The sequence below is a fragment of the Strongylocentrotus purpuratus genome, unplaced genomic scaffold, assembly GCF_000002235.5.
Source record: "Strongylocentrotus purpuratus isolate Spur 01 unplaced genomic scaffold, Spur_5.0 spur5_contig_842, whole genome shotgun sequence".
Lineage (NCBI taxonomy): Eukaryota > Metazoa > Echinodermata > Echinoidea > Camarodonta > Strongylocentrotidae > Strongylocentrotus > Strongylocentrotus purpuratus.
Window position 1 is genome coordinate 636,392 of NW_022145549.1, and position 13,312 is coordinate 649,703.

Here is a 13,312-nt window from a genome sequence, read left to right on the forward strand (position 1 = left end):
TAAGCCTATTCCACTTTCTGTTCAGACTGGCTAAAGTTGGCTAACCCCACCTATAGTACGGGGTTAACTAACCCTGCAAAATAGCAGGGCTAACTCCGCAATTGTGGTGCTAACTCCTGCTAACCCCGCAATTGCGGTGCTAAGCAAATGAATGAGAACAGAAATGAAAAATAGTCCGGTACTACGCAATGGAGCGTATCGCAGCTGGCCAGATGCGAAGTATGTCCAATCATAACATACACGATATCCGGGGTTAACGAAATGCAGTGAGAACAGCGGGAATTTTCTTATTCCGGAATAGGCGCTAGTACGGGACTAAAAACAGCGAGTGTGAAAAGCCAAAAAAATAGTCCGGGGTTAAGGATAGTACGGGGCTAAGCAAAGTACGGGGTTAAGCAAAACCAGTGTGAAAAGAGTATTAGTAACCTCTATCTTCTACAAAATATTAAAGGCCAAGAGCAATTATTGCAGGAGAAAATGTTGATCATCATGAAATGTGGCAGAAAGCTTGCAGTAACTCACCTTGCGTTAGGGTCTAGGACCACTGAAAGGAGAAGTAGAACTTCTAGTGAGATGATCTTGTTGCCAAGGCGATGGGAACAGTATTCCAGAACTTGTTCCAAACGGGCCAGGAGATTGACCTGGGAGAGATGAAGGGGAGAAGAAGAGAAGGAAACAGAAAGAGAAGTGAGTGGAAGGGGTAGGGTAGAAGGCACAGGAGACGTGTCCGAATCATTGGTTTATTCAACTGCCAAAAAAAGGATATTGATCATATCATTCAAATGTGTATGTACAGGTTGTAGATGTACAGTACATGAATGTTTAAATGTGATTTTTATTTTGTTATTTTAAAAAGAAAAAGAACAATGACAAAGAAGAAATTAATCATATGAAGACTATAACAGGAAAGTAATATTGAACAGGAACTACAATGCTCTCTCCCATTACATAGGTCTACAACTATTTAAAGGTTACACACTACAAAGTATTATGAAACAATGTCTTTTACTGTATGTATATTTTTCTTATCTGTATTGTATCTACAAACCCCTGTACATGTGAAATGTGAAATCAATAAACTCAAAACTCAAAGTCACTGAAAACACACAGGGATTATGAGTAATATTGTCCTTTACTAATAACATACTGTAAAATGTAGCACTTGTAAGTCTCCCAATTAAGGCCTATTTTTAGGACTCCCCAGCAGTACATGTACATTTACATGTACATGACTACATGCCATCATAACACATCATTTCTATGATGAGTAAGGTACAAAAACACACCAGCAAGAATGTCCTGTGTGCCAAGGATATCAAGAAATCATTAACTGGATTATTGATAGTTCGAGACAGTAAGACTTGTAAGACACTGAGAATAACAATAGCCAATGGCGAGAGATATGTAAAGTCACTACTACATGTAGCCTAGGCGAAACTCCTAAATTTTAATATGCTTTTATACTTAATCTTTGTTTTCAACCATCTGTCACTTTATCGTTTGGAAAGTTGTCTTGATAAAGCACTTTCTTTCTTTAATGTAAAATAAATCAAAGAATGGAAAATATCTTCTGCCACTCAAGTAGAAATTATGATTGAGGGCCCGCGGTCATCAGGAAGAGCGTTATCAATAATGATAATGTTGCTGTTAAATGTTTTTATCATCATTATCATTATTTTCATCACCTGTTTACCGGTATGTCATTCCAATTTTGCTCTTACCGGTACTAACATGAAATTTTTAATCACTGTCTTTTTTCATTTAATAAATTAATGTAGACAAATAAAAAGATGGTATTGAATTGAATAATGTGAATTGAAGTGAACTATTAAAAGGAGGAAAGACAATATCATATTCTCATCTTCTATCCTATTTTCATCCTATAATTCAAGACATCAATGTCACAAGTCGAAGCCCCAAGACAACCCGACCTACATACAATCTGTGACTCTACGTGTAATTCAATTTATTCTAACCTAAAAATGTCACATCAGCTGTCAGATAAAGTGGCTGGAGAGATATTCTTAAAGGCACGGATAGAAATTCAATATTTGTTGACCGCTATAACTGGACAACAACCTAATCTGTCAAATCTATTTCTTAATTTGGAATGAATGTAATGATGTACATGCACAAATGACAAAACATAACAGGCTCATTTTTTTGGTCAAATCATCTTTTGCTTCTCATTTTGTGTGTCTTATATTACACACAGATACATACATTTGTACAGTGTAGGTGCAGTCTACAGAGATCCTTATTGCGCAGCTACTATTTGATCCATACTTCCCATTCTTTTAACAAACACAGACCAACAACACCAAAAACATGTATTAAACTGTCATATACACCTGTAGTTAGGAATATAAACTGGACATGTTGTTCATGTAAATGTAAATAATAGTAAATTATAAATGTTCTATTAATTTGATATTTGTAGTTCTGAGTTCTCATTGGTGTTTTTTTTCCCTTCATTCTATTTCTTCTTTCTTTTTCTTCAAATTATAATAAGATGTTTGGCAAATGACATTTAATCGTACTCTTGAACATTCAGCGTAAGTTTTGTTTGATTCTGGGAGAATTCATTTTCTTTTTTTTTACCAGAACTCAAGTTTATCTTCAATCTTGTGAAATAACTGTTCTCTTTTTATCAGGCATTCCGTGTTCCTTCAAGATCATTCCATACGTCATCATTTTCCAGGGTAAAGGAAAAATTCCCTGAGGTTTATTATTTCAATCAATTCAATGCAAAAAACAAAAGAAATAATCAAAGTGAAAGTGATTTTGGGGGCATGAGTAATAACAAAGCTGGAACTTTAAGACCAATTTTCCACCCACACAAGGTTCTGATCCCGGACTGAAATTTGATGCTCTAATATTTTTTAGGGAAAAGACCAACATCGGTAGCACCCGTTCGCTACACCTCTGAAGGTCTCAAGTTAATACCAATTTCTAAACATTAGCTGTTTTTTGTTTATTCCAGGAATGTATACAGAGATACAGTTAAAGATGAAGTTGAGTTCTGGTCATGCCATTGCATTGTGAAAGAAACGATGTGGAATCAACCAGAAAAGGTTGATCATCTAGCATATAAGAATTTGTGTGTATTGCAAGGTTCTGGAATCATCAAAATGATAAGAAATTCGACCAAGTCTTGGTAAAGTTACAAAAACTGTACACAGAAAGATGTATATGGGACTACACGAACACGTGGCGTAAAAATCCTACCCCCGAGTTTTACGATGTTACATGACATATTTAGAATATGAAGGCATTTGAAGAGCCATGCTTTTCAGGGAACATCTCTTATCTGATGTTCTTCCACACTTGCATAATAAGAATCATAACGCTCACAAATTATTTTTCATCTCTTCCCAGAACTTAACCTTCTCTTTTTAACATTGTAATATTGGCTTAAACTGGTTTTCATATCAATTCAAGTCATAGAAAACCAAATGTATAATAAATACCTGTAATCAATTAAAAACAAATAGACAAAAAAAGAAGGTGGAGAGAAGAAGGACAAGAAAGAAGAAAAAAAGGAGAAAAAAGGAAAAAAAAAGAGGGAAAAATGCTGAACAACAATTATCAAAGGAGGAGGAACTGATACTGAAAAAATGATAAAATGTAGGAAGGAAAGGAAGGAACAAGCATACACATGTACAAATTGAAAATTTGCTTTCACAGGATGTTTTCGGATACATCTACATGTACGTGTGTGTACATGCTATAGAACTGACCTCAATCTCTGTTTCCTCTGGGCTGTCTTTCTCCTTCTTGTTCAGTTCTGTATCCAGACGTACCATAGCATGGTAGAGGACCTCATCTACTGCAGCCTGCTGCTTAGCAACTGCATCCGATTCACCATCTGTATTGGGCAACGAAGACACAACACAACGGTGTTAATTGGAACCAACCTTAAGATTTTCCCAAACATGTTGTTCAGAAAAAATAACTAGATCAAACTTAGGCCATTAAAAAAAATATACATGTTTAGCGTCCCCACCCGCTTCCTGTTAAAAAAAAAATGTTAAAGAAAAAACAAACATGAAAAACACTGCTAAAATGGATATATTTCTGATTTTTTTTTATAATTCTGGCGGCCATCTTAAAAATAGCCTGACTGTCAGGGAAAATGTACAGAGCGGCCATTTTGAAGAAAAAAAAAGGGCCTCCTTCGTATTTTTCAAAAAGGCAGGACGCTAACATGTTTTTTAAAAATTTTATTTGGCCTTACACCTGTACATGTAGCTTTGTCTTTTCAGAGACAAAAGGGCATTAACTCTGTCTAACAGTACAACAAATCCTTCTGGCTCCAAACATATATGCATTCATTCTCATCTCGGGTTTGCTAGTTTTACGTACAGTACTAGTGGTGTTGACAGAGAATTTTTACAACAACCTGAAAGGGAGATGTACATGTTAGTGTTAAAATGTATGCTCTGGTGAGAATTGCTCCATGGTTGACTTTTGGTTTGATCATCAAAGAACTCCGGCTCCAATGCTACTGTTAACGCCGTTATTTTCGCGCTGAGCGGCCCCAAAACATATTAGCTGATTCTTAAAATTTTCATTGCATGCCAGTTTAAGCCGATCTTTGCGCGAAATCCGTGAAAACTAATGTACCGCTAATATTTCTACCTTTACAGTAAGGATAGTGTACAGTAGTTCAGTTTTAATAAATATAGGGTAAGAGCTAGTATTACTATTTACTAACCATCTCTAAACCTAAGCTACATAGATGTATGTATTTAATAAAAGCTGATGTTAGAATTTGATATTTTGGCTTTTTTTTCTGCGGAAATATTCCTGTTTCTCACATTAATCAAACATGGGTGGGACAGAGATGAGCATATGATAAGGAAAGAGAGAAGAAAGTACCAAAAGGTTAAGCGGTGAAAGAGTGAGGAGAAAAAGAGAGAGAAATGAAAGTAGAAGCAGAAACTTTGGACATACAATGTACTACATGTACATGTACATGTACATACACTGTACGTGAGTGGGAGAGAGAGAGAGATCATACTGTAAAACTGCAATTACAAGGTGTTTTCCCTTTAACTGTTTTTGACAGGCAATACCTATTGCAAATCCTTGTGGTTCAATTCCTAATCCTATATAATCAGCATCAGGGATTCCTACAGTCATCTGTGCCCTATTTATCAGGTCATTGTCTTCCTGTATGGATTCAAGACTTTGAATGATCCAAGTTAATCCCCTTCCTAGACAAATACCTAGCCAGGGTTTTGTAGCAAATATAATCCAGACATTGAATACACAATAGTTGTTTACCTTCCAGATTATAGAGGTAGAGTGAGGGGGGGGGGGGGGGGGGGGGGGGGGGGTAGCATGAATAGTGATGTGGTTATATAACTGTCAATAATAGAGTATCACTGTCAGGCCTATTTGTGTACATTATACAGTTACTTGTTCCATTACAGGTAGCATGTACATGTACTCAATCCAAGTTTGAAGTTGCTTTATCTATTAAAACTAAAGTTTGAGCAATGTTGAATGTTCAGCACTTACAAGCTTTGCTCTTTCCATCAGTAGAGCACTTCCTCTTTCATCTGCTACACAAAATTGTTATTCCAATGTAAACAAACATAAAACAACAACAATCCTTTAAGTTTACATGTAATGTACATGTATGTATTAAATCTGTTATCCCTTTGCTTTTCAGAATGTAGAGATCTCCCCCGTTGATGTGAGCATTTAATTCTTATATCATACAATATATAATATATTCCCTCTAGTCTAGGATTGCCCCAAGATTATTATTTGTAAACACAAATGAAATTGAACAATTGAATGAATGAAAGAAAGCATGGAATAGATAAATGAATAAATATTGTTTAAAAAAATAAAGAAAAAAAAGAAGAAAAAAAAGAAAGAAAGAAAGAAAGAACCATCAATCTTACCCTCATCATGCTGGCTTTCCCTCTGAGATTTAAGGACCGTCGACAAAAGTGTTTCCACCTCCCCTCCCGTCTGGGTCAATCGACATTCGATGGGCAGGGTCATCTCATACCCCTCCCCTGTATCTTTGACCACGCCCCTCAACTTAGTTACAGATTCATCCACAAAGCAATCCATGGTCAATATAAGTCTCTAAAGGGTAGCAGAGGCACAGTCTCCAGGTTAAAATGACGCAGATATGAATTGCAAACGGTCGTCCTGCTTTTTAGTTGTGGTTTCTTTTTAGCACCAATGGATTTTAACAATGTTATGTTCCAAGAGCAGAGCGATTTGCTCAGATCTGTCAATTGTTGATGAAGGCAAACTTTAGAGGCCAGCAGACAGCAGAAGGCACGTTACGAAGCGTCTACTCATAGACCTTCGTGGTGAACACAAAGACACTCATCTTCATCTCCTTTTTCAATGCGTTGGGTCTATTCAACAACAAAAAAAGAGAAAAGGAAAGAAGGATTATGTCATGCTCTGTTACTTTACAGTTGACCTACGGTACATGGACATGTATTTACTGAAATACCTTGAGTACATGTATAATCATCTTTATAAAAAAAAAAATTATTTACATACAATTGTCCAATACTTATCCAAACAGTCTCATGTATACATTCAGGATCCCACATGTGCATACATGCAGTATCTTCAATTCAACTCTGTACGTGTATGTATACTTGGAATCACTCATGCTCAACAGGTCACATGACCTGCAAGTAAATCCTGAGATAGTCGATATACAAGGGTGTGTTTGTGATCATGTGGTTTAGATCTATGAGCCCAGCTGCACGTAGACACCCACATTTAGAGGTTATGAATCAAAATCAAACCAAAAAGGAAAAAGGAAGAAAAGAAAGGGGGACAAAGTTAACATGCAGCCTTTATAAATATTTCCTGGAAATTATTTAATAAAAAATATTTTGAGTCATCATGTACATGTACCTGTACATGTACTTGTTGAAATATCAAACGTATTGTACATGTACATGTATGTGTACACTGTAGGTATATGTTATTAAGAATCAGTTCTTACATCATTTTTTGTGCTTGTTATTACACTAAACATTTTACATGATGCTTACAGCTAGTGTACATAGACCATTTAAAAATAAAATCATGTTTAGCATCCCCGCCCGATTCCTTTTGGGGGGCTGCCTCCTTTTTTTTCATCTTTTTAATGAAAAAAGAAAGAAAAACATACTAAAATGATATATTTCTGATTTTTTACACTGTAGTACATTATAAAACCAAAGCGACTTTCATTTTGATACGAGGTGAAGTTAATGGCACCGATTTGTCGGCGTAAGTACTACATGTGCAGTAGACTATTTAATTCTAGCTACAGTACAGAAATAAGATCTCAAGGCAAAACAAAGCTCAGGCCAAAGCCACCAACGTGATACCAAAATAACCTCCCATGACACTACCGTTAGGAATGAAGAACAACTGTTTTGACGTCTAGTGTATTTTACTGCAAGTGCATATTGCATGGTATACAGTGTACATACATCACAAATGGACATGGAGCACAGCATCTATAGACATGTAATGGGGCATGCATGTCAAGCACTGAAAAAGTTTCTTTGGATTTTTGGAAAGCAAGAACACTGAACATGCAATAGGCCATTTTTTAGTATTTTCAATCATTATTGTGTTGCGGCAGACCCCTGCTACTTATTTCTTGTATAAGAGAGGCAAGACAAGACTACAGTGTACAGTACATGTATTAAAATCTGGGCTCATTCTGGGCAGAAAGTTAATGTTGAAAAACTTTACTTCAATTCTTTACTCTATGATTATTTAGGGTGCGTTCAAGCAATTTTTTGAAGCTAGAATCACAAACATGACTCACAAATCAAAACGCTGTTAAAAAAACAAGGTTACTCAAGAAACTCCAACTCTGAGGCTGCCCCTCCCCCTTCTTTAAGGCACTTTTCTTCTCTTTTTTTTGCATTATGTCACATGACTTTTCGGAAGTAAATAGCCTCCTCCCCCTTCCCCCAGAGACGCCAAGTTCAGCTATGCATAACATTTTCATGACTCGGCATGCGAGGGCGAGGGTATAACACACGTACATGTCTAGCGTTTTTTTCAAAATTGCACGTGCGTGTCGTGCGTGAGAGCGTTTTCAGACCCTCGAAATGCGTGACATCACGCATAATGCGTGACACTTGGTAGCTCTGTTCCCCCCCCCCCCAAAAAAAGAGCTTCAAATAATGTGTTTTTTATATCTTCTTTTTGTTCTTCTTCCAAATTCTTGGATCTGTTCCTGCTATTATTACACAACGGAAGACATTAGCTGCATGACGTTGTGCTTCCTATTATTCAACACCATACACCCTGTATGTACAGTATGTGCATGTATGTATTGCCTGTACTATTCAATGGTAGGGATTGGAACAAAAGGTCAGAGCATAATCAAGTTTTCCATGTAAATTACATTGCAGGCCTAGGCTATAGAGGGCTTACTGAGAATCATTAGCCTAGGCGCGTCTTCATCAGCTCGAGATTCGACCTCGAAACTTTAAATTCGACCTTGAGAAATCAGAGTCTTCGGTCTGGTGAAGACGCACTGGACAAATTGCCTGATATTTTGCCAAATAGTGGGATATTTTGCAAACTATCCCAAGATATCTTGGGATGACAATCCCGACCCAATATCCCGCTAATTGCAACCTCGGGCTGATGAACACGCATATTAGCTGGATAGTTTGCGATCGGGATAGTTCAAATAGCAGGATATTTGGCAATCTCAAGCTAGTGAAGACAGGCTTATTGGGTTATAAATAGTCACATCTGTGAAGACTGCAATAACAATGCAGCTGTCTATAACAATACAACTGTCTCCAACAATAATTGACAAATTCTTTTGATTGATGTGCAATGCTGAGATCTCTCTCTCTAGCTCTCTTAAGCTCTCTTTCTCTCTTTCAGTTTCACCCTCCCCAAACTGATGAATTGTTATTCTGTGCAACATTGATGTGTACTGTATCTAAAGTGCAGACAACAAATTGCATACAAGTACATGTGCGGTGTTTGAACATGCCCATGTCGGCCTACACTGCAGTTACAATGTACATGTTATGTATGTTATGTATGTTTGTCAACCCTCCTGTTTGATGTTCTCGATTAGTTACACCCAGCCTTACTTTATTCTACATATATTCTTTTGTCATGTGTAAATTTGCAATATTTGTTTGTTATATATTTGTAAAAATATCTGTACATGTACATTCCCAGTGTTGTTCTTTTGTTTTTTTACAACGTAATACATAATAAGGCTGCGACGAGTACTCAAATACTTGAGTACTCACACTGTTGACAACTGGCACTGTCCAGGTCTACGCTTACCCGTGCCAGGGAGAGCGCCGGCTGCCGGGATGGTACCATGGGTAAAAATGTTTCCCAGCTCAATCACTGTCAACTCACCACTCAGAAACTGGGACCGAATGTCTCGATTTCTGTTTGGACTCGGAGGAAAATGGACTAGTCTGTCATCTTTGGTTTTAAAAACAGCATTGTTTACTATTATTTTAATTTATAAAATTGGCGCCTTCAAGTTCAACTGCAACTCAAAGTAAAATCGTGTGAGTTTTTTTAGACGGACGTGGGATACTGCTCCCGTGGTATGGTTGTGGCAAAAAAAAAAAAAAAATTTTTTTTTTTTAAACATGGCGTCCGAGTATTCGCCTGTAAGCCTGGGAGTGTACTCGAATACCTCCTTGATATGAATATAAGTTTTAAACATCTCAGGACTCATTGTACACATGTACATGCATAATGCATACCTACTGTAAACGTTAATTTTTTTGCGCTGAGCGACCCCAAAACATATTTGCGGGTTCTTAAATTCGCGTTGCAGGCAATTCAGCCTGTTCAAAACATGCAGAAGAAGTCACGCTTGTATTTTGTGAGTTCTAAAATTCTTGGCCTTTTGGGGGAAATGTAATAATTTGGTTCAGGTGTCCGTCTCATCGGTGTGTCTATGGTATCAGTCCCTTCCACTATACAGGTTGAGTGAAGTAATTGTTCCTGCATGACTATCATTGTACAATATTTCTTTGTGCAGAGTTTCCTCTGGTGAGAATGAGGCCTTATACATGTACATGTACATATAACGATACAATACAATAACGTACATGTAGGCCTGCATGGTGGCCACAAACCACCATGATAATCATACAGCTTCCCCCTGGGATTCCAGGGACCTATAAAGGAATTAGGAAAGTCTATCAATTGAATATTTCCTCTATTGGTCTATAATCCCACTATAAGGGCCTCTCAACAGCTCTTTCATAATCACTACCAAACAGGGTCAATGTGAAACTAACTATCTGATCGTATCATTGTACCCTCATGTTTCATTAAATTATAGGATGATTATGTAATCAGAAAAAAAACATGCTAGTTATTTCAAATTAAATTCAGTATTTGCCAAGTACCATGCAAGTACCTAGTGCCAAGCAGAAGGACTGCGCAGATATTGCAAAATTTTGCAAGGGGTTCAATTCACGAAAGTTTCATGCCGCATGATAATTGAGTCACAGCTGCAATATGACACAACATAAAAGGTCACCGTTTGCAAGTACAGTATTGCTCGAAATAAAGTAGACAGATTACCGCCGGGTCTCGCGGGAATCAATCCAAGATTGAGTCCCGCGGTACTCCCGCGGTAACTCTTCCCTGTGCGGTACACAAATGGCGGTAATTACCACGAAAATGTACCACGAGATTTTCAAGAAAATCTCGTAATGATCACCATCACGTACGTCACTCCCTTTGTCATGTATCAAACGGAAAGGATTCGCACGTCGCTTTGCCATACTTGTTTAATCACTTAAACGATGAATGACGCCGGGAGAAATGCTTTCATTCCTTATATTTCTGTCGACGGCTAAGGTTGTGATCGCGCCGCGCGAAAACGTGGGCTTATAAAAATTAGCTGACCAGTTGATGCTCGCCGGCGGGCGGCGTCTCCAATCGCCTCGATCAGCTCAGTTACTGATGTTGGAGTTGGAGAAGCATGATCGCACTCAGAAATGCTCTATCTTTCATGGTCTCAAACGGCCTTTGTCATTTCTTGATAGCACTGTCCATGAGTTTGCATTGAAAATCATGTTTCTTTAAAAAATAAAAAAAATATTGATTTGTAAAGATTGCCGATAAGCCAATTCAATTTCTTTCGCATGCCAAAGCACAACGAACTCTCCTAAAATTAGGCTCACTACCCCCAAAAAGAAAGAACAAAAATTAGTGCTCACCCCCCTCCCCCCTCCCTCGAAATATCGATCGGCGCGATTTTCATATTTCAACCTCCTCTATTGGAAAATCCTGGATCCACCCCTGATTACATCACCAAAGTCAAAGCAAGGAACCTGAATGAGACCCTACAAAAATTTGCCACAGACCGCGAACAGCATTTTCACAAACCTGGACTTTTTAAAATTCAAAAGCAACACGATCTCGATCAGCCAATGTACCTCATGGCCCAAATACAGGTACATGTAGTTGAAGTTTGATATGTACTGCGCGCGCTCAGGAATTCCCCGAATTATAATCTTGGCCATGAGTTATTTTGGAAAACCTCTCTCGATGACAATGTATCTCCATTTTATGACATTCAGTTTGCATGCAAGCAAAATACAATTATTTTTGAGTTGGGAAACTCTTTTATTCGACATAAAACCAGGGAGGTTAGTTCTTTTGTTGCCAAATTTATTGCAAAAGAGTTATTAATAAGATTATTTCAAAGTTATATCACATCTAATATGGGTTTATGAAATTAAAATATGGATTAATATGGCTGTTATTTCAGTGAAAATGACGAGCATGATGTGAGATTTTCAGAAAAGGTGAAAAGGACGGGAGAGAGAGAGAGGAAGAGAAATGTATAACTAAGATAAAGGCGAGGGAGGGGAGACGAGGTGGAGAAAGATGGGGAGGGAGAGAGAAAGAAAAGGGGTAGGGGGTACAGAGATAGACAGCTATGGGATGTTTACATTCAAACCAGGCGGGTGTTTGGGTTGGGTTTCTTTAAACCTCTCTAATAAAAAGAATAAAAGAATACAAAATATTGGTTTCCTCAATAGTGCCGTTATTCAGGCGCCATGTTCGGTAGAGTTCAGCACTATTTTACCCGAACTTTGGTTCGGTTCGGGATTGACTAATATAAATAGTAAGACCAAGAATTCGGGATTTAAGTAATATATTAGCAAGACTAAGAAAAGATCGCAGATATAATTCACCCTAAACTTGATTTACTATGATCGCGTGGCTCATGTCACATTCCACCAGTCTTCAACAAGCAAGTCCCCAGAGAAACAAATTTATCTCTTATCTTCTTGATATAATTAAATCATTTAACAACTCGACTCTTATCTCAATCTCTTCTGTGTGACTTGATGACAGAGAAAGTGTATGTTACGCAATGTACGGTCTCTACGTACCCAGGCAGGGAGAAAGTTTTGGTTCCCACGATATGACATGACTTCTTGGAGCCTTGCCAACATAACAGCGTGCGTGATTATGCGCTCATGAATATTGATGAGTACGGACATGCTGAAAAAACTGCTATGCAGAGCTGAAATCATAGGTTTTTTTTTATCGATTTCCAAGTGATGTCAAGGGTAAATCATGAGAACGAATGTGTGTAAATATTCAAACATACTAAACATAAGATAGTTGCGGTGTGAGAAACAAGAGAAAGAAGTAGAAGCATAAAAATAACAACGTCAATGTCTCCTCTTCCCCCCATCTACTTCCTCTCTCTATTATCCTTTACTCTTAACGAGTCTCCTCTTCCCATCTATTTCCTCTAGTATCTTTTATTCTTAACGAGTCTCCTCTTCTCCCCATCTATTTCCTCTCTCTAGTTATTCTTCCCCGGGTCTCCTCTTCTCCCCATCTATTTCCCCTATCTATAGTATCATTTATTCCTACCCAGTCTCTTCTCATCCCGATCTATTTCCTTCTCTCTAGTATCCTTTATTCCTACCCAGTCTCTTCTTCTCTCCATGTATTTCCTCTCTCTTTAGTATCCTTTATTCTTACCCAGTCTCTTCTTCTCTCCATCTATTTCCTTCTATTTAGTATCCTTTATCCAGTTCACCATCTCTCATATATCCTCTCTCATTCAATTGGAAAACCCTGAATCCGCCACTGCTTGCTTTACTATTTTCACCAATTCTCATATATCCTCTCTCATTCTACCTTAACGTATCATTTACTCAGTCCTCTGATCTTTCAACAGCCTCCATCTCTCTCTTGCATCCTCTTTCTTCCTCTAATTTTGATCATCTATTTCACCCGCTTTTTCATGCAAAATGTTTACTTCATTCTTTCCCAATCT

The 13,312-nt window shown here is 37.7% G+C and overlaps 1 protein-coding gene across 1 annotated transcript in view; it reads right to left on the reverse strand.

Moving 5' to 3' along the window:
* LOC754306 overlaps nt 1-13,312 on the reverse strand; it is a 46,467-nt gene that overhangs the window by 26,884 nt on the left and 6,271 nt on the right. Inside the window, exons 2-4 of the mRNA XM_030989540.1 lie at nt 5,919-6,389; nt 3,741-3,868; nt 523-641 (exon numbers count right to left, since the gene is read on the reverse strand). Of these exons, the coding sequence (XP_030845400.1) occupies nt 523-641; nt 3,741-3,868; nt 5,919-6,093 (422 nt within the window). The 5' untranslated portion in view covers nt 6,094-6,389. The remainder of the gene's footprint in view (nt 1-522; nt 642-3,740; nt 3,869-5,918; nt 6,390-13,312) is intronic.